The following is a 21318-nucleotide window of genomic DNA, read 5'->3' on the forward strand; positions in this document are numbered from 1 at the left end:
GGACCTGTATGACGTGTTCATGGATGCCCTTGGTTGCCTTACGCGCATGAAGGATGTCTTGGTGGGGTGGTATATAGTCCTGGAATACAGAGAGACAGATCAGGGGCTGAAAATGCAAATTTTCTCCTCTACAATAAACGTCTGTATACATGGAATAAATCACTCCTCTTGCTCGACAGGATGGTACATGTATAACTTTTCTTCACCACTTGCCTTGCTGGGCAAGCAGCTTTTCAAACTAGTGCAGAACACATGCCCGAAAATGACTTTTACTTGCCTGAAAAGAAAGTCCAAAGATAAATGAAAATGATATAGAGAATCCCTTGTAAGTCAAGGGTTTGATAATTTTAAACACAATCATTTGAATAAACAAGTTGGTTCACATGCTTAAACACTCAAGTAAAAAAAATTGGTTCAACTGAGTTTAAGTGTTTCATTGCATTGGGACTTCTTCCCATAAGTGCTGGCAAATTGCTGAAATTAAATCAAAGTCCATTGCATCACTGCACAGTCATTATCTTTGTGCTTCTGTATGGTTGACTTCATGGGTATGACAGGGGAAAAGTGAAAAAAAAAGGTGGTTTTAAAACTTTATGCTTACCCAATTCTGGCAAGCATTTTTTTTTCTTGTTTTTCCAAAACATTTGCCCGACTTTGGTTTTCACTTGCCTCGGTAATCTTGCAAGCGCTTACAGTCTCACCCTGCTTGCTGTCCTTGTTCTGTCTTGAAAATTCGGCAGATATGCAATCCTCTACAAGCCCCTACTCATCTTCTAATTGACAAACCTCTTAAATGTCCCAATGCCACTACCCAGCAGGACAGAATTTGCCATGGATATCAGGAATTAGGAGGATTACATAATCCATTTTATGTGCAAAGGGCAGTATGTTCTACATAGCAACTGTTGCCTTGGTGTAAAAATTCTGTAATAAGCCATTGAAAAGTTTTCTTGAACTATTCATGTCAACCTGTAAAGTGCATCATGGTATTTTTTTTTTAATTTTTTTGTGCTGGTAAACACAGACTATCATAAAATGAAGAGGATATGCGTCTAAATCTAAAACAGGTTTACAGATCCCAAGCAAATTTCTTTCCTGCATTCTCAATGGATGGAAAGACATATATATGATGAAAAGCAGATAAACTCTGGGGAACCTTTTACTGGAAACTAGTGACAAAGGGTTTGTCCACTTACAGCTTGTCCAATCCGATCAATTTCATCCAAGAAGTACTTCACAGAGTCCGCCTGTGGTCAAAATATACAAGACATGAAGATCAAGGGTGAGGAATTAATTTCAATGATGAGCATGGAGTGTACTTAGTCTCAAGACAACATCAGGATAATGTGACAAACGAGATTCCCCTTCTTTACTTCCTCTACATGAATTGAATACCCAACATCCACTTAGTATCCTGCATTTCATTACATACTTCAAGGTTCAACATTTTTCAACTCTTTTTCTCATTTTGGCTCATTTTGGGCCGCTAAAATCTTTTAGTCTGAAATTCTGGTGATCCCGAAAATAAATGAAGTGGCCTAAAATAAACAGAAATACAACAATAAAATTTAAGTCTAAATTGCCTGATAGGTCCACCTGTCTGGAGATTTGGTGGTCTGACATCTCATAGTGATGAAAGATGTAGAACTCTGTTGAATACAATATAGGCCTATACAATAGAGAAATTGTTTCAAAATTCAAAAGTTTTTCAAAATAATTTACATTCTCATATGGTATTTTTAGCACATCAATCAATTAAGAATTTCCAAATCATTATCATCACATGCATTTACAAGAGCAACAACAAAAAACATATTTGGAAGTTTCCACAGAAACAAACAGTTATGATCTGTTGTACAAAGTATCTCCATGGCGAGACTGTGTATCAGTCTGTCAGACATCATCACACACACACACACACACACACACACAAACACATAAGAGGGAAATCCCCCTCTCCTACCCCCATATCCTCCACCACCTCCGCGACACAGAAAGTTTGTTCAATCAACAAGAGTTGCTTCCTCTGTGCTGAGTTCACTTCCCTGCTCTCCCCCTCCCCCTCCCCCTCCCCCCAACCCCCTCTCTCTTGAACTGCATTGTACTAAGGCTTCATAACGAAATGTAGTAATACAACCGAGGAGCTACATGATACAACTGAGTAGACCTGAGTGGCATATTTCTGACCTTACTGATCACTTTCTGACCTTCCCGACTTTGCCAGAAATAAATACACTTTGTATAGGCCTACAGTGTATGCCTCATTCATGGGAATTACAGTATGCACGTGTACACAAAGGTATCACAAACTCATTCAAATGTTGTTGGTTTTTTTATTTTGTGTGTGTGGTTTTTTTTTTTAATTGGGATGCAAAAATTCATTTCATTTGAGCACTGCCATTCACACTAGACATAGCTACGTTGTACATTTTGTAAGAAAACTTATTCAGCTTCAAGCTAAGCACTTACTGATAAAATCAAATATTGTGCATGCCTACAAATGTAACAATGGCTGGAACATGACCCCAGGCAACTATACTTCATTCAGGGCCTAGTGTGGCCAGTTGCATCATGGGATAACAAAGAGTTTTTTCCCCCATCACATGACTTTGACACACATCGGGCAAAGTAAATTATGACAAGGGTTCAAAAATAAAAATCAAGATGTAGGCTGTTTGTTGCATATAATGTGTGATTATCATAATGTATGTGGATCCTGACCATTAGTGATTTTTAACATACACAAATGACCAGTCTACGCATCGTGTTAATACTATCTAAAACTGACTTATTTAAAAACAATCATATTTTGGATGTGTGTGAACAAGTTTTGTGATGTGTTCACACAACTGCTCTGAAAGTGAAACATACAGTACAAGTACATTTTTGTACCATGATATACGGATACACAGCTGCATAAATAATATTATAGAGTAGATTGAAATATCTGAAACTTTTGAAGTAACATGGTGGCCTTTAACCAATAACGCGATATCAAATTTCACTATTAAATTGATGTTTACATAGAGAGAATTTTTAGCTGAAAGGTGATTTCATTATAATTGGGCAACATGATCACATAGTTACATACCTTCCCACCCATGCCCAAAATAGACCACATTATCGTGTGTGCAGACATGGCAGAAATCCTATGAGTTCGATTCACTCCTATACTATAGTTTACTTAAAGAATTGAGAAGATTCTAATTTAGCCTGATGTGCAGACTGATGCATAAGAATAGGTTAGTTTGCACAAAAATATGTGTATAAATGGATTTTAAAAAACACCATTGCCATCACTGTAAAAAAGATGGTTCTATTTATATCTGGGTTTGTATTCCATCACGTGACTAAAAACACTGAATGGCAGGCATTCATAGATGGCCTTCAGAAGCAGGAAATGTTGACACAAGCATTATTACCATAAATACATTTAAATCTTATACATACCACCTTGTTTGCAATCATACTCCCCCAAAAGGAGTGGCAAACAAAATGGTTTAAGTTCAGTAGTTATGTTTTAATTTTATATCTACTCTTACCTGCCCACACAGGCACTAACCAAAACCACAATAGCTTTACGTTCCTTTCAATATTGAGTACAGTGTATGGCCCATTCTCAGTAAAAGCGTTCAAATACGGAATTTTGGTGTCGCCGACATTCCATGACAGTTTGCGGTTCCCTGAAACCTATTAGATACTATTTAAATGTTTTATAATATATCGCGAGGACTTTATTTGTTAAAAATAAACACGATCAAATGCGGTTGTCTGCCTTTTTGTATAAAATTCTACTGTTAAACTTTGTTCAGACCCCCAAAGCGCAGTGTCGCCGGCTATTTTAGAATTATGATTAACAGAATTCAACCCAAGTTAGGGTAAAGGGAATGAAATCCAAATGTACAACAATTTGCACCAGTAGATTGAATGTATGCAGCAATATTAGAACACATCAAGTTTGAGGAGAATCAGATAATCTTTTGAAGTGATACGAATTTGTAAATTTCAGCGTAGCCATAATTGGATAAGAAGACTTTCAGTTTGTGATGTCATTTATGTACATCGATATAAAGAAACTATAGATGGAATTCCACAAAATGTTATTTTCTTATGAAGAGTACACATTCCTGTAATTTGTTACTGACATTACAATAATCAGTCCAAGGCATTCTGATGTGTTCTACTAATACGTCCATTGCTGCATTCCCTGAATTCACAGAATTTTGGCTTCATTTTGGTTCTGCTTTTAAAACCACAAGCTCATTGATAACTAATGACATTCACATCTTATCTGCCCACCGCAATGCTCTGTGGGAGGTGGTCTCACCATTGAGCTTCTGCATCCACCATCTATAACCAGAAGTACCTCCATGATCTAACCAAAAGATTTCTTGTGGTTGGGAAGGTTGGCCATGACAACTGTAGAGTGTTCACACTTCCCCTAACTTAAAAGGCAATTCCAGACCAATCAAAAGTCTGTCTGAAAAGCAAGAGTAAAATTACTGCAGATAAGCAAAACAATGAAAAATTGATCAGTATCAGACAATAGAAATTACAGAGGTTATGAAATTGTGAAGACTTGCTAATTTTTGCAAAGCAGTTCTCGTACAGTTGAAATGAATATATAGAATGAATATATAATGTTGTAAAAGATACTGTAGCTACAAGATGTATACTCCAATAGCTGGCATACATTTTTCCTTGATTTTGCATATTTGGGATTTTCCTGCAGCACGAAGATGTATAATAACACCATACACTAGACAACGAAAACAAATAGACGATGAATTTCTTTCACAAAAATGTACAAGTAGTCTTCTAAAAACTTTCATTCAAAAGAAAAAAAATCATGTAAAACACTGTACAAATTATCACAACTCGTATGACAATGGTGGCTGTAACATGTAATAACAATGAAGCAACCATGTTAGTTGAATTTATCAAACTAGCTGCTCAAAGTACATTCAAGGGGTCCTTGTGAGCCTACACTTGTACACTTGTATACTATAATCATTCTAACTCATAAATAAACACAGATATTTACACTATTGCCTCATCATTTGTTTTGGGGTATATTCTCCTGAAGTCATAGGGAACGTGAGATTAGAATAGCAATCTGCAAGTTGTACATGTAGTGACAAAGTTATAGTTGTACAGGCATAGATGACACTAACTTCAGCCACAGATTCATTGCAGGCATTATTTATAAACATAAACATAAACATATACATTTCAATTTCTCTTTTTGTACAACGAGCTCCAAAGAAGACTGTGAACAACTCAAACAATTACAGTTGTCGTCCTATTATGAGAAGCACATTCCAAAGTTCAAAAATTCCTGCACAGTTGTGTGGCAAATCACGAACAATAGGCAGAGAAAAAGAAGCAGCGCTTGGTACCCTAAGGGATGAACAAGGGTGTGTAATGTTTTTGACTACCAACCATTCCCCGCCAGCCAACAAAAGTTTTGCATGGCTTCACTTCAGGATATCTACCCACTGACTATTTCAAAATAAAGCACAGGGATAAGCACAGATCTTGTATGTCTATCGTTTATCAGAGCAATACACACTTGTGGTCTTCACGGATTACCTAAAATCACCAGAGCAATATACACTTCTTGTCTTGAGGCATTACCTAAAATCAAAGTACATACTCCTACACCTTGTACAAGTTGTACCACATGTCTGTGAGTTACAGTACCTTTGGTCACTTGTGGGTGTGTTGAGGGAGGGGCACTATAAAAGGAAATAATGAAATGTTTTCTCAATCAACATATAATATAAAACATGTTTGTCCACAGGCACCATGAAAAACATATAGTGCTGTCAAATTTGGCAGCCAAAAGAAAACTGTTATAGATTAATATGTATATGTACATAGGCCTAAATCTCTTAAAGCCACTAACATTGGGAGCAGTGATTAATAAAATGGGATGGTATACTATTGGTGAATAGGAGGATAGGGCTTTTAAAGGTATTGTTTACCATTGGGAGCAGTGATTTAAAAAAAAAAGTTTGAGTTATCACATTTGATGCATATGTTTAGGTCAGTTGTATAACAAAACATCCTACCATGACAAATTTTGGAATAAAGCCTAAAATATCAGGAGATATCATTATCATTTCTCAATAAATCATAACTGTAGATGGTTTAGTCTATAAATAATTTTATCAAAACTTTCAACAATACTTAAAGAGGAAATCTAGTCCAAATATATGTTAGTCTGATAAAAGAGAGTAAAATATTACAAGATTAACGGTATAATTTTGATTGAAATCGGATGAAAAATAAGGAAGTTATGACATTTTGAAGTTTTGTTATTTTTGGGGGAAACAGTTCTTGAACAGTCAATATGAATATGCAAATGGCAAAGTGAGCATGTCATTCCCACACAACTTGCCATATACATTAGTGTAGTTTGTACATGAAATTTTGAAATTTCCATTATTCAAATGCAATTATGCCAGAGGCTCAAATCCTAGTATATCTAACTGATCACTATTCTGAAGTTATACAACCAGGAATACAATGTTTTAATATCATGTTTCACACTTCAATGACAGAAACATTGAATTTTCGTCATTTTTTTTTTGTGTGTACAGATCAATAGAAAATTGTGACGGTATGACATGGTTGCTCACTCATTTGCATATTCATATCCACTGTACAAGAACTGTTTTGCCGAAATCGGCAAAACTTGAAAATGTCAGAACTTCCTTATTTTTCATCCAATTTCAGGCAAATTTTTACCGTTGAACTCGCAAGATTTTACTCTCTTTTTTCAATCAGACTAAGTTACATTTGGACTGGATTTCCCTTTTAACATTGAACATACTGATTAACCTTTCCACATTGGTTGTTTATATCCCTAACTTTAATACATTCTAGATCTATTTTGAAGCACTAAAGCTGGGTTTTGCGAATGGTAAATAATGCCTTTAACTCTTCGTGAGATACCAATTGAGAAACCACTTACGAAATAGTACAGAGCATACTATCATTCAGAGTTTATTTGATGAAAATGGGATTTGGAATGGCTGAGACATCCAAAAATAATGTACTACAAAACAATTGTAATAAATTTTGGGTTCCATGTTTTGTTAGGACCGCTCTAAGCCATTTCAAGACCAAATTTCATCAAATAAAGGTTGAATTGATCTTGGAATATATGTGACCGTGCATCACAAAACGAACAAAAAGTCGCACACACTAATTTTGTGTGAGGACTGAAAACAGGTGAAAAGGGTCAATTTGGTCAATCTTGACTTTTTTATATTTTCTGAAAGAGCAAGTATTCTTCTACATTATGCTAAAATTTGGTGTCACAAAATGAACAAGAAAATGTGCTTTTTAGCAGTTTATCTTGAACACTTTTTTGAAAATAGTGTGATTAGGTGCGTCTTTAGAGTACCCCTTTCATTTCTTTACAAAACCTGTACACACTCTTCACTTTCAACTCTAATAACTTTAGAAAGGATTATGCTACTGCTTTGAAAGTTGGAATTTATCATAGACAGAATGTGTAAATAGAACATGCTCAATTTCAGCTTAATCTGATAATCCCTTCATTGTGGTTAAACCAGTGGTTTTCATCCTGTTGTTTGGTCCCATTCATTGCACAGGTAGCATGACTTGGTGAAGATTAAGCGCTTGAATAGACCCTGTGCTTCAGAGCCTCTTTTCCCAGTTCACACTTTTCTGGAGTGTGTGCTTTCTTTCCAATATTTAGATAGGTTAGGAGAGTCCATTTGATTTGAGTTATACATCATTTTAAAGCTTGAAGTCTGTTCTTTCAGAATATGCTCTTAACTAAATATCCATGTCTGGCGACTTTTTGTTTGTGTTGTGGTGCAGGGTCACATATGCTCTTTTACATTTCATAAGAGGTTTCTAAACATCTCTCTCTCACACACACACACACACACACATTAAAAAAAAATATTAGAAACCTGAAGTTAGGTCTCAATCAAAACTATACAATTCCTTTAACCTTTTCTGTGTCAGGGACTCCAGACAGTGTGTACAACTGTATGGGGTTTCCTGTGCCAATTGGCACTCAAAGCACACACAGGGTTGAGGTCAAGGCAGCAGTGGCACACATATCAGAAAAATCATTTTATGCTGATTCCAAACAAATTTGTGATATTTTCCCTGAGGAATTTTGTTCATAGAACTTTAACAGTCTTAATATGAGCCTGTGCGGTGTGACATTAATTATGAAAACCCAACATATGATTTGTAGGCCACGATATCCTACGGCATTACATGCCGGGGGATACAATGATGCAAAATGGAGCAGTCTGCAGTTAAAAAATCTACAATGATACCATGAAGGTACCTATCTGATCTAGTGCATTATTGTCAATTAAAGTTGTACAATACACATAAAAATCAAATGTCCGTTTGCCATTACTGCCTGTTCATACTTCAGCCTTTATCCTAAGAGTCATATTTGTATGTTTACGTTCATACACTTTGTACTTGTTATCTTGTTGGCTACCATTATCAGTCATTCATCAGTCATTTATCAACTGGTAGCAATAGGCTTGCTTCAAGGATACATGTTGTAACCTCTTTTAATGAGGAGCTTTGTTGTTGTTGTTGTTGTTGTTTTTTTTTTACTATACATTACATTTGATGTTAAGCACTGGGTTAGGTGTACCACCTGCGATGTACAGTACATACATTGTAAATTCCACTACCGCTACTGTAAATAATAGAGCTTTGATTTCTCAACCAACATTTTTCTTTATAGCCCTTATCCCACAAGAGATGTTCATACATTGTACATGTACAGAGCTGAACTACCTGAAAAGTTTGACCAAATAACCCAGAACATCTTCCCTAAGACTAGTAGCTGCCCAAATGCACTGTAAAATTTGTTCTTTCCCAGTGCACTACAGTATATGAGGAAGTACGACAATCTATCTGCTTCCCAGGCTTGGGACCAATTGTGGTACCATGCAGCACTCATTGTTTAAACAATGCAACTCGAAGTCAAGTACATACACTTGAAAGGCAGTACAGTAGCTTCCAAAATCACTCTGAAAGGCTTGCAAAACATTCATAGAAGTTGTCTCTTGTTAGTGGTAGCATTCTCTTCTTTCAATGTAATTGTAATCCAAAAGAGCCTACAGTGTAGTCCACAGAAGGGTAGTGTAAAACCAGAAATTTTTGTGTGCCTTTTAATTTCACGAATTTCACGAGAGCTCAGAAAATTAAAATGCATGCGAAAGTTCTTGTCTACACTATAATGCATTGAATGCCAGTGGCAATTCACAAAAATTTCATGGCCCGAAACAGGCTGTTGCCTTCATTTCGCGAAAATTTCATGCCATGAATATTTCTCGCTTTACAGTATACACAGCCAAAACAGTTTGGGCTTTTATACAAAATGTATATCAACTATACTTCAAATCTATCGTCGTACAGTAGATGAAATATCAATTCTTTCGCAGACTCTGGTGTAACAGGAATGAGTCAGTATACAACGTATGTAACACCATCCTCCTGATGGGGTTTTTTTTTGGGGTGGGGGGGGGGGCAGAAAGAAAGTATGTTGGCTATAAATGTTCCTTTTTTATATTTCAAAATGTAAAAATGAGAGAGCAGAGATGTAAAATTTATCTTAGCAGAAAACAATTCACACTCTCACACAGCCCATAATCAAAATATTCTGTGTCTTAGTCATAATGGCAGTGGGTGTCCTGAAAAAGAGTTTCCATGTTTTTCTTACAAATAAACCTTGAATGGGTTATATTCAGTGAAAAGAGATCACAACAAATGTACATGTGTAATATTATTTCTCGCACGCATATGGAGCTTACTTATAACTTATAATAGCAACATCTTAAAATGTTGCACATATGACTTCTACTCTAATATCCCTGAAAGTTGTTTGGAAACCTGATATTTGATAAACACACCCAAAGACATCACTGAAAAGCTTTGCGTTGGGAGAAATTTGAAAATACCTGTTTCAGAAAAGCAATTCTCAGGGCATTCAGACGCAAAAAAAAATTATACCAGAACGGTATAGCATACCAAAACGGTATAGCTATACGATGAATTTATACGTCTGAACGCTGACTAACGAAACGACATATAACGTAATGACGTATAGCGAAACGACGGTCAAAGCATCGTTTCGAACTAGAACTCGATAACGAATCAGCATTCCATGTGCGTCTGAACGTATGGCCACCATAGAACGGTATAACTGGGCGGGGCTTAATGGGACCTCGCACGAAAGGTGACCCCACAGCTGTCACTCATGACTATAACAGCATGTGCAGTGGGAAACTGCACATCTATACGACGTTTCCCAGAACGGTCAAAATTAGTGTCTGAACGGTCTGTCAGCTATATGATGATTCTTAATACGCCGTTTCGTTATCGAGTTTTGGTATAAAATGGCATGCGTCTGAATAGGGGGTCTATCAGGTTCTCATGATGTTGAGTCACAAACAGTGTTGTATATCCCCTCACACTTTGATAAGCCCTCAATGGAACATTGTTTCAAGGTCAACAGAATAGTCTTGTCTCCAGTTACATATATTTTGTGCTGTTTAAATAATTAATTAGTTAAAGGGATCGTATAGTTTTGGTTGAGCCTTAAAGGGGATGGCTAGTAACTGATCAGTGGGAATCAGTGGGAATGCTGGAGGATGATTGTTCCAATCCTTGTGGGATTCATTTAAGAGTTCACTATATATCTATTCTTGTATGAAAATTATTTGCTTCAGAATGGTCTCATATTCAAGTAATGTGCAGTTTAATGTTTCCAGGTAAGCGTCCCTGGTCAGTGACGGGGCATTAATCTGTACATTACTTGAATATGAGACCGTTCTGAAGCAAATAATTTTCACACAACAGTAGATATATAATGTACTCTTAAATAAATCCCACAAGGATTGGAACAATCATCCCTCAGCATTCCCACTGATTCCCACTGATCGGTTACTAGCCATCCCCTTTAACTTCAGCGTTTTATCATTTTTTGGTGAGATAGTGAGAAACCTCTTATGAAATATGAAAGAGCATGTACAGTGTAATTCCAAGAGGGATTTGATGAAAATTGGTTTTGAAATGGCCGAGATATCCACAGAGCGATCCTAATAAAGTGTGGGACCCACACTTTATTATGATCGCTTTTTTTTTACTTTGTTTTTGGATGTTTCAGCTACATTGTATTCCAAACCCGATTTTTATCAAATAAACTTTGAATTCCTCCTAAAACGGTATGCTCTTTACTATTTCATATGTGTTTTCTTGATATCTCGCAAAAAAAGTTAAAGCCCAATTTTCATCTCCACCAATACTGTACTATCCCTTTAAAGGCTAGGGCCACAATATCCGCAATCATATTTGCTTCTAATAGAACTCACATACTGTACAGTACAATTGTACAAGTTATACGTTTGTACTATCGAGGGCCATTCACACTTGTGGTGAAATACAAAATGTACCATGTTCATATACACAGTAGTATTTTGTGATATGAATGCAAATTGTACAAGTTAGTACTATTGTACCTCGCAAGATACCTCTGAAATACCACATATTTTTAGGGTGGTAACTCAAACTTTGTGTGAAAACTGAAATATGCATTGCATGCCACATTTGAATGTGAATCCTGTCATTAAATACCATCCACGTGGGTGTACACATTTCTCACATGACTTCACACTTCCTGTCTTCTGCCTATAGGAGAGATAACATGTGTTTTATGACCTGTGTTTACCTTAGAAAAGTGTACTTTCTGGCCTGAAATACCACAATAGATCGTAAACATGAGAACAGTACCAACTGAAAAACCACGATATCTATTACCATGGCATTTCATCAATGAGAATGGTGACAACCAATGTACTATGGTATAAATACCACAGTACAGGCCCCCGCACACCAAGCACAGTAACGGCAATGGTCCAGTTTTTTGTTATGGTGCACCAAAAAGAACCACGTCTGGTTCTGTTACAATATCACTTCCTCGCTATTAAAATGATTTTGTTCAAAAATATATATTCAGTTGGTAATTTTGCTGCTGGGCAAGTCCAAGATAAGGTCCCCTCAGAAGGCAAAATTTCATCTTTGCTCAATATTGACATGTTTGGTATCATTTTGAAGCTTATGAGTTGAAGTTTTGATTTCCATGGAGGAAAAAATTATATTACGTAAATTTATGCAATTTTCAAGAGCTTCATTTGCATAAATGTGAAACACAGCGTTACGTATGGGACATTTATAAAAATTCATATTAATTCAAAGGAAAGCAAATGATATTTGATTAATATGTGGACATAAGAAGTTCATCAAATAGTTTAACTTGGTATGAAAATTTAGGGATTATGCAAATGATTATTCAAATTATCTCGTGTCCTATCATGAGATGTCCCATACGTAACAAATTGAGGTCATTTTTTTAGGTTTTTTCTGAAATTGCTAAGGTTATATTAATGCCCTTTTGGAAAGTTCTAATTTATTGTTTAGAGAAATCAAATACCATAGAAAAAAGAAAAAACAGTAAAAGGAATATTTTTCATTAGGCATTGAAATAATGTTACATATGGGACAAATGCGTTACGTATGGGACATCCTCATACATAATGCATGTGAATGCATGTAGCTAGCTGGGAAGGTCTCTCAGTACACAAATGGTCAATCATCCTGAAGAAAGCATCCCAACATTGTAGCTATTTTTTGAGTTATAGACACTTTAAACAATACATGTACTTGACTGAACAATTTTCAGAAAGAGGGAGGGGAAAATGGCAAAATACACAATGAAAAATCAGCATTAAAGGGATGGTATAGTTTTTTGTAGAAATGGGGATTCACTTTTCAACATTTAATGAGATGATTGGAAACCAATTATATGAATTACTAAAGAGCATACAATCCTAAGACTAGAGGAATTCAAAGTTTAGTGATGAAGAGCAAATTTGAAATGGTTGTGATATAGATATTTAAAGTAAATATAAAGTAAAGTGATTTTTTTATTTTTTATTGCAAGGATACACAAATTGTCCTTATTCAGGTTTCAATAATAGCCACGACAAAATTCATGGGTATACATACTGAGGTGTGACTCGTATCAATGACCTGACTGCTAGACAAACATCATATATCTACTTGATCACTGGGGTTCCAAGCAGCAGGTATAAATTTATAAAAATTAATATTTCTTGTGTCAAGTTGTTTTTTATTGAAACGAAATGGCAAACTGCCCTTCATCAATGGAAGTAAACACTTTAAACTATTCAATTTTTCAGTAGTAACTATCCTGATAAAAATAGGGCATACATACTTAGGTTGGTCATAAAAATATAGAATATGATTAAATATGATTATGACTATATTTGGGAAATATTGTTCCCTTGTCAATCTGGATCAGTATTTGAGTAGTTTCAACTGATTCCATTTCAATAATTATGCAAAAATTTGTTTATGGGTATTTTGCAAAATTATTTTGCAAAATACCCATAAACATGTCTCTCCACACACTAAACGAATGGGGGACAAAGGGCATGCATACTCAGGTTGGTCGTAAAAATATAAAAATATGATTGAATATGATTAGGATGGTGAATATTTGGGGAATATTGTTTCCTTGACAATCTGGATCAGTATTTGAGTAGTTTCAACTGATTTTACTTCAATAATTATGCAAAATACCCATAAACATGGTTCTTCACACACTAAATGAATGGGGGACAAACTGTCCCATACGTAACTGTCCCATACGAAACACGTCATGTCTGTCTTTAATTAGAACCTGTAATTAGAGCTTTTTGCCTAATGACACGAAACTTACCTGTGATAATCTTGAATGTTGTGACTTTCATCACAGTGAGTTACAAGTTGTAGAATGAAATACTTTCAGAGAGTTTTGAGGTTGAAAAAAATGTTCAAAAAAACAAAATTTTTCTGGTCCCATACGTAACGGCACATATTTTCTTTTCTAGAATATAATTGTGAAGGTCATTTTTCTCCATTTTTTGCATGATTATACTTCTCCTAGATATCAATCACCATGATAAAGTTTAATATGATTAAAAGCCATTAACACTATTTTTCAGGTCATAAAAGTCTCTGAATGTCCCATACGTAACGCGCGTGTTATCTTGGACTTGCCCTGCTCTAGATTTTGACATCAGAGTAAAATTTTTGGTGATTTTGTACCAAAACTGATTTTTTTAACAGAACCAGACACGGTTCCTTTTGGTGCACCATAGCAAAAAAAAAAAAAAAAAAAAAGAAAAAGAAAAAACTAGATATATCGCTACGGCTACTGATATGCCTCCGCCATAATGCATGGTTCTCCTAATAGGTCTATAGTACAATGTCTTGACAATGTGTGATGACAGTTTCACACAATTGGCAAAATATTAAAATGACAGGTTTGACACAAATGTGCTGAATGTTCACTTTCCTAGAACTAGGTTCAATTGGATGAATGATTAAAATGTCAGAGTGCAGGTATTTGGGGAACTGATGATTTTTACTTGACTTTTGACCCTTTTATAAGTTTATGCATTGAGTAATTTTCAAGGTATTGAGAAAAAGTATAATTTCAGTATCAAATGGGAAAATAGCATTATCTAAACCTGGCCTTTGACCTTTGACCTCACAGTTCCAAAGAGAATCACTGTTAGGTTGAACATGCATAAATATGTAAGTTTCATGATGATACCTTGAGTTACTTTCGAGATATGGAGGAAAAAGTGCAATTTAGCACTTTCACTTGACCTTTTACCTTTTGACCTTTGACCTTTTGGCAAGAAACTTCCCCAAAAATATATATTGGGTAATACATGCCATACATCAAGTTTAAAAAAAAACAAACTTCAGGCATATATTGCATTTTGAGGAAAGTAGTGATATTTTGAGGAGTTGACCTTGACCTTTGACCCCCTGACCTTTGACCCATGACCCCCAACTTCCCTAGATAATCACTGCCCATCGGTACAAGCATATATACTAAGTTCCATGAAGATACCTTGAACCATTTGCGAGATATGGAGAAAAACATGAAATTTCAATTTTTTTTCACAAAAATAACCTGTGACCTTTGACCTTTGACCCTGTGACCCTATAATCCACACAAAGTATCATCCCCCAAGGATATACCCTCATACCAAGTTTAATGTAAAACCACCACACGGTTCTTGAGATATCGACAAAAACAAAACGGGACGGACGGACGTACGGACGTACGGACGGACGGACGGACGGACGGACGGACGGACGGACGACCCGAAAACATAATGCCTCCGGCCACTTCGTTGCGGAGGCATAAAAAGGGACAATTGCCATTACCGTGCTAGGTGTGGGTGGCCTTAATTCCTACTGTATGTGAATAGACCTGTAAATGTCAGTGACTAAACACACATGGATCTTTGCATGATCTCCCTGTGCATTCAACTCCAGCAGTAGTTTGGCATTTCCAGTATTTTCCCACCCCTCCCTGCTGGCAGTTGAGGAATTAATCAGGTTTCCCTCGCAATTCTGAACTACATAAAGTGGGTTTATGGTCCTGAAAGACACCAAAGGGTCATGGCACTGGCAATTAACTGCTGATGTTTTCACAGATTTTGCGGTGGTAACATGACACAAAAAAATTGTAGTTGGTTTCAATCGATGACCAAGCCAAGAATTACAGGATATCTGATTACACAATGAACTAACATTACAGTCATTATAAAATCTACGCATGTGATCATTCTAATCTCTGCAGCAAAGAGCTGCCTGATGCAGACACTTTTGGGCTCTGTACCAATCTGAATGCACACATATACAGTGTAAATCATTTTTTTTTTTTTTTTGCCTACAAAAGATACAAATCAATATGCAGGCAAGTGAAAAGATTTTTGACAAAGTGCAGGCCATAAACTGATTGAGCAAATAGATTTCAGCAGAAGTGGATTATCAAGGAGAAATATCAATGAAATCAGCACTGCAATTCTATTGAACACATTCAACATCTTTAAAAGAGTAAAAAGACCAAGGGAAACCCCTTTTCATTTTATTTTGTAACTGGAGAGATTGAACTTGTTGTTGTCGTTTACAAAATGTATTGGGGGAGGGGAGTGCTGGGAGAGATCCGGGAGACATCACATTAACATTCTCATCACAAATTACACCAGCCCTGTATTATGTAGCACCCTTTGTATCATATTATGTCCTCTGGCATGTAGAATGAGGAAAATGTCTGCCCTATCCTAGAAAAAAAATTCAATTACTCCACTAAGGGTGGGATTTCACTGAGCACGCGAACGATTTGCGAAGGATGCGAATGACAAAATCCAACATTCGGAAAAGTTTTTCTCCGAATGTGTTCCGACAATGAAGCCGAAAACTATTCTTGCGCAATTTGTGCGAAGTTCCCACGACGTATGTGCGATTGTCGTGTGTATCATTGCTAAAGTACAGCATTTTACGAACAACGAAAAATTTTCAATAATCATGGGAGAAAATGTAGCAAGGACAGGTGGAAGCAATAAAAAAAAAATCAACTCAAATCAGCTTTCTTGAGTTGATTTTTTTTCTTTCCTCTATTTCTTTTTTTGTTTTCTCTCATTTCTCTATCATGTGTTTGCCTACATTGTTTTCCCCCAGGACGTATCTCCACTAGTAAAGCATTTGATCTTTTTTTTTTTGCAGTTCCTCCCACACATAATCTCTATAGTTCAAATGAAATTTACATACTTAAGATTGATTTTAAGTGTATTCTGCGATTTTTTTTTTGTATATCAAATATTCTTTCTCTTTGCTAGTCTTTAATTTTTTTTGTTACTATAGTTGTGAATAATTGTTTGATGTTTAGATGTATGCTACGATTTCTATTTGCAGAAAACGCATACATCCCCCAAACGTGCGCTAAACGTTCGCGAGAATGTCTCAAAAGGTACGCGAACAGTTTGCGATTATGTCGTAAAATGATCGGAAAAACTTCGCAGATTTCGCGTAACATACGCGAGACATTCTCCGAAGTTTCGGAGTCTGTTTGGGGTTTTACGAACATTTTGCAAACATCACGCGTGTCTTGTGAAGGTCTTGCGCATATGACGAAGCTTTAAAGACACTTTCGAGAACAATTCACGAGCAAATCCCGACTAAGTGTGCGGAAAAGGTTCGCAAAAAATTTCAAACTTTTTTGAAATTCTCACCGAAGTAAAAACGACATTCGCGAACAATTGACGAGGCTTCCGAACCCTCACGTTTGTTTGGCGATATTTTGCAGACTAAAATGCGAATGCTAGATTTTGCCATTCGCGTCATTCGCAAATCGTTCGCGTGCTCCGTGAAATCCCACCCTTACACTAAGCATGGTAATATTCACTGGAACCCAAACAATGTTGTTATGTGTATAACCAAGGAGGTTCGAGAGATGGAGTTTAATACAACTGACTATAATTATTCAATCAGCTGTCAGTTTTCTATGGATGGACAAAAGAATTCCACAGGTGCATTTGTGCCTTTGATGTTCAATGCTTGAAGCCGCCATCTTTCTGAGCAATCTGAAGATTCATTTTTCATACGCTAACATAATATCGGGTATATGCTGCTCGTTTATATATCAAATGCAATGAAATTTCACCTAATGTTAAAAGCATATAAAACAAAAGTCAATTCAGTTTGAAAATATGTGTAAAAGTGTAAATCTGAGCTGTATTTTGTGAAAGTGTTTGAAATTTTACCCTCATGGAAAGCCGGTTTTATCACTTTTCTCCTTATTTCCGCAAAATGAAACTAATATGGTATCATCTTCCAAGTATAGTTCTTTATAAATTAATATGTCAGATTAGCGTACAGACACGTACAGTCGAGTAATTTTGATATTTATTTCAGCAATATTTGAGCAATTTCTATTCACACACCCCCATGCCTTTACCATTGTCTATCACCCATCGTTTGTAAGTAGGGATAACGAAAAGTATAATTACCATCACAAAGACCTATCTTCCTTGGAAAGTGGCTGGGGATTATGCAATGAGACACGAGTCAATTGTCTTTGCATCTGAGCGGCAGATCCAGTTTGACAACTTCAAATATTTTTGAGTGGCGGCTTCGAGCATGGGATCAAAGTGAATAAGACTGTTGTGACTCCATTTCTCGAACCTCCTTCGGATAACTAATATCAAGACATGATTATTTAGTACAGTATCAATACACATCCACTTTACACAAGAACTCAGTGACCAGCTTGTCAAGTCTGACCTATTGAATGCATCATGAATCATATCATCCCAAAACTTTTGAAATTGTGGCTATGTCTATGAATGCAAAGATGTTAATCCGTTACGGACATGCTGATTTTGCTACAACACGCATTTCTCATAGACACTTGCCTGAGTATACTCGGGACTCATTCTAAATGGGTTAATGAACTACCTACAGAGTAGCTACAGACTCAGCATGGAATCAGAACACTTGATACCCCACTTTTACTGTATCAGGAAAGCAAGCCACTAATCTCTTGACCTGAGTCCAAAAATATTCTACAAGTAGTTCAAGAATCCCTTTGTTGGTTTTTCTGCCCCTCCCCCCTCCCCACCCCACCACCACTACCTACCACCAACACAAGAACAGTGTATCTCTGGGTGCACCTTACACGTAGGCCTATATTACTGGCTTCAATTATAAACTCCATTGAGGACGAGCTGATTTCCCATCTATAGACACTTGCCAGAGTATACTCAGGACTCATCCTCGGATTATATTAAAAAGAGGAAGTTGTTTCGATTAAATCAAAGGAGAAAAGGGGCAAACAACTGAACCTTTGGACAGTCAAGCGAAGATTAAAAGGTCACAATGATAAAATGAGGTTTCATACATGTACATATTGCCTTTTCTTGTGTACTTTGATAATACTAATGATAACTGCACTACTATTCATACCACTTGTTAGCATTATAGCTGGCATGACTGATACCATTCAATTATCAATCATCTTGACTAGAGAAACATACATGTACTATTTGAATTAGAAGTTCAAACTGTAGTGATGGGATCAACGATCATATACAAAACCATTATGCAAAATGCAACAATGATATTGATAACTGTGTTCTTTCTTTTTATTCTTTATTTACTGTACTTTTGTACTTCTGTATGTACTAAATCTTTTGGTATGTATTTTGTATTGTTTTATACAGGGCCCCTTCATTAAAGGGATAGTACAGTATTGGTGGAGATGAAAATTGGGCTTTTAAATTTTTGCAAGATACCAAGAAAACACTTACATGTACGATATAGTACAGAGCATACCATTTTAAGAGGAATTCAAAGTTTATTTGATGAAAATCGGGTTTGGAATGACTGAAACATCCAAAAACAAAGTACAGTAAAACAAAGCGATCGTAATAAAGTGTGGGTCCCACACTTTATTAGAATTACCGCGGGTACTCTTTTTTGAATATATCAGCCATTTCAAAACCAATTTTCATCACATAAATGTTGAATTCCTCATAGAATTACATGCTCTTTCATATTTCATAAGAGGTTTCTCATTATCTCACCAAAAAATGTTAGAAACCTGAAATTAGGTCTCAACCAAAACTCTATGATCCCTTTAATCATTTTTTTTTTCACTCAAAGGGCTATCTGTGAAAACAATTGATGGATATGTTTACACCAGTTGTATCACAAAACATTAGGCTACCATACAAACATTTTGCAATAAAGTCATAGATATGGTAAGGGGATATCACTACTCTACCCATGTGACAAATATGAAAGCGATACATCAAATGATGAAGAAATTACAGAGGGGGCACACTTTGCTCCCCCCCCCCCCCCCCGACCTGACGGGAAGGGTCAAAATAACTTCTTGGTAGTAAGAACATTGACCATATTGTTTGTAAGAATGAGTATGAGACTGAGAAAAGAGAGATTGAGAAGCTGGTTTATAATTGAGGATGGAGTATATTTGGATTCCTGTTTTTATACAGGAAGAACATTATACAGTACATCTTTCAATCGGATTCACCCATTTCAGTCACATTTTATCTTTTTCATGCTCCTCTTATTGATTATTCTTCATTTCTCTAACAGACTTTATCTTCATGTACACATCAAGGAGAAAAAAATAGTCACTCATTCAACTACATATGAATTGGACTTTTTCGAAAGGCAAGCGTGTGCATTACTAATTAGGATTTTGCAGATACACCATAAGAAAATCTAATGTGGTAATAACAGTTCTCTTTAAGAGAAAAAGATTGATATTCTGACCAGGTATTAGAGTAATATACAACTTATAAGGCTGCAAGCGATGGTGTGCACTGCACTGCATGGGGATATTAAAACCAAACTTTTTAACAGCTTCTAGTACCGGGTACTTTTGTGGACCTTCATAAGCAATGCTTATTATACACTTCTCTGTGTATAGAATTACTTGTCGTTGTAAATGGTTGAGTTTTTATTTACTCTTTCCCCCTTTTTTAGCGTTTGAGAACGTACCAAAATGAACTCTCTCCGCCTCGCATATGCCGTCCTGATACCACCATCTTTCCACAGTTCTTTGCACGGGTGAACGAAGCGTGCGAAGACCGCAGCGTCGATGCTCGCAGTGGCAGAGTTTTCAAAACTCATGATAGTGTCTGCATGGGTTTGATTAGCCGGGTTACTCCACTCTACCTCTGGATTTGTAAGTTTGTCCCTGGCGTCCACTAAAACCTTCATCCCTTTGATGACATTCGCGTAGATAATCCTGCGGTATTCGTTCACCTCGTCTTCCGTGAACTTCTGCCCGTGGATAATTTTCATCTGCTTCAGAAAAGTACTCTTCCCACTCTCGCCAGCGCCAAGCAGCAAAACTTTGATTTCCTTCTTGATGTAGGCCTTATCTTTCTGGATCTGCTTGTCGATGGCTTTGCTTCTCTCCAAGTTTTCTTTTTCTGCCTGTGGTAGGCAGCATGTTAGTACCGTGACTGCCATTTTGACGAGTAGAACGAATACGAAAGAAGAAACAACTTAGTTAACTAACTCCTTGCTGAGTTAATGCTTGCGCCACTGCATACTAGTAGTTGTACGCTGCATGCAATGCCAGACACGAGAATGCCTCAGTGTAGATATTACGCTCAGGGCGTACGATTGCCTTTGCTATACACCTGTGAGCAGCGCAGCTGCTGTGTGTATGCTGTGCACTTATACACAGAAGCATTGATTCAACCAGCTCACCTCCCTGATTGAACCCAGATACAGGTACAAGTACACAGCGACGAGTCAGGTTACGCGCCCGCTTATTAGACACCAAAAACTTTTTTTCTGTGAATCCCCCATTGGTGGGATGAACACAGAATGGAGTGG

The 21318-nt window shown here is 36.6% G+C and overlaps 1 protein-coding gene across 1 annotated transcript in view; it reads right to left on the minus strand.

Moving 5' to 3' along the window:
- The window catches only part of LOC139726451 (guanine nucleotide-binding protein subunit alpha-13-like), a 21611-nt gene extending 572 nt beyond the window's left edge, over positions 1-21039 (minus strand). The window contains exons 1-3 of the mRNA XM_071637410.1: positions 20470-21039; positions 1197-1247; positions 1-79 (exon numbers count right to left, since the gene is read on the minus strand). The exon at positions 1-79 is cut by the window's left edge and continues 572 nt beyond it. Coding sequence (XP_071493511.1) covers positions 1-79; positions 1197-1247; positions 20470-20946 — 607 coding nt within the window. The 5' untranslated portion in view covers positions 20947-21039. The remainder of the gene's footprint in view (positions 80-1196; positions 1248-20469) is intronic.
- Positions 21040-21318: the final 279 nt, after the last annotated feature.

Source organism: Diadema antillarum, unplaced genomic scaffold, assembly GCF_040938485.1.
Source record: "Diadema antillarum isolate AM-2024a unplaced genomic scaffold, OU_Dant_1.0 scf00000017, whole genome shotgun sequence".
Classification (NCBI taxonomy): Eukaryota; Metazoa; Echinodermata; class Echinoidea; order Diadematoida; family Diadematidae; genus Diadema; species Diadema antillarum.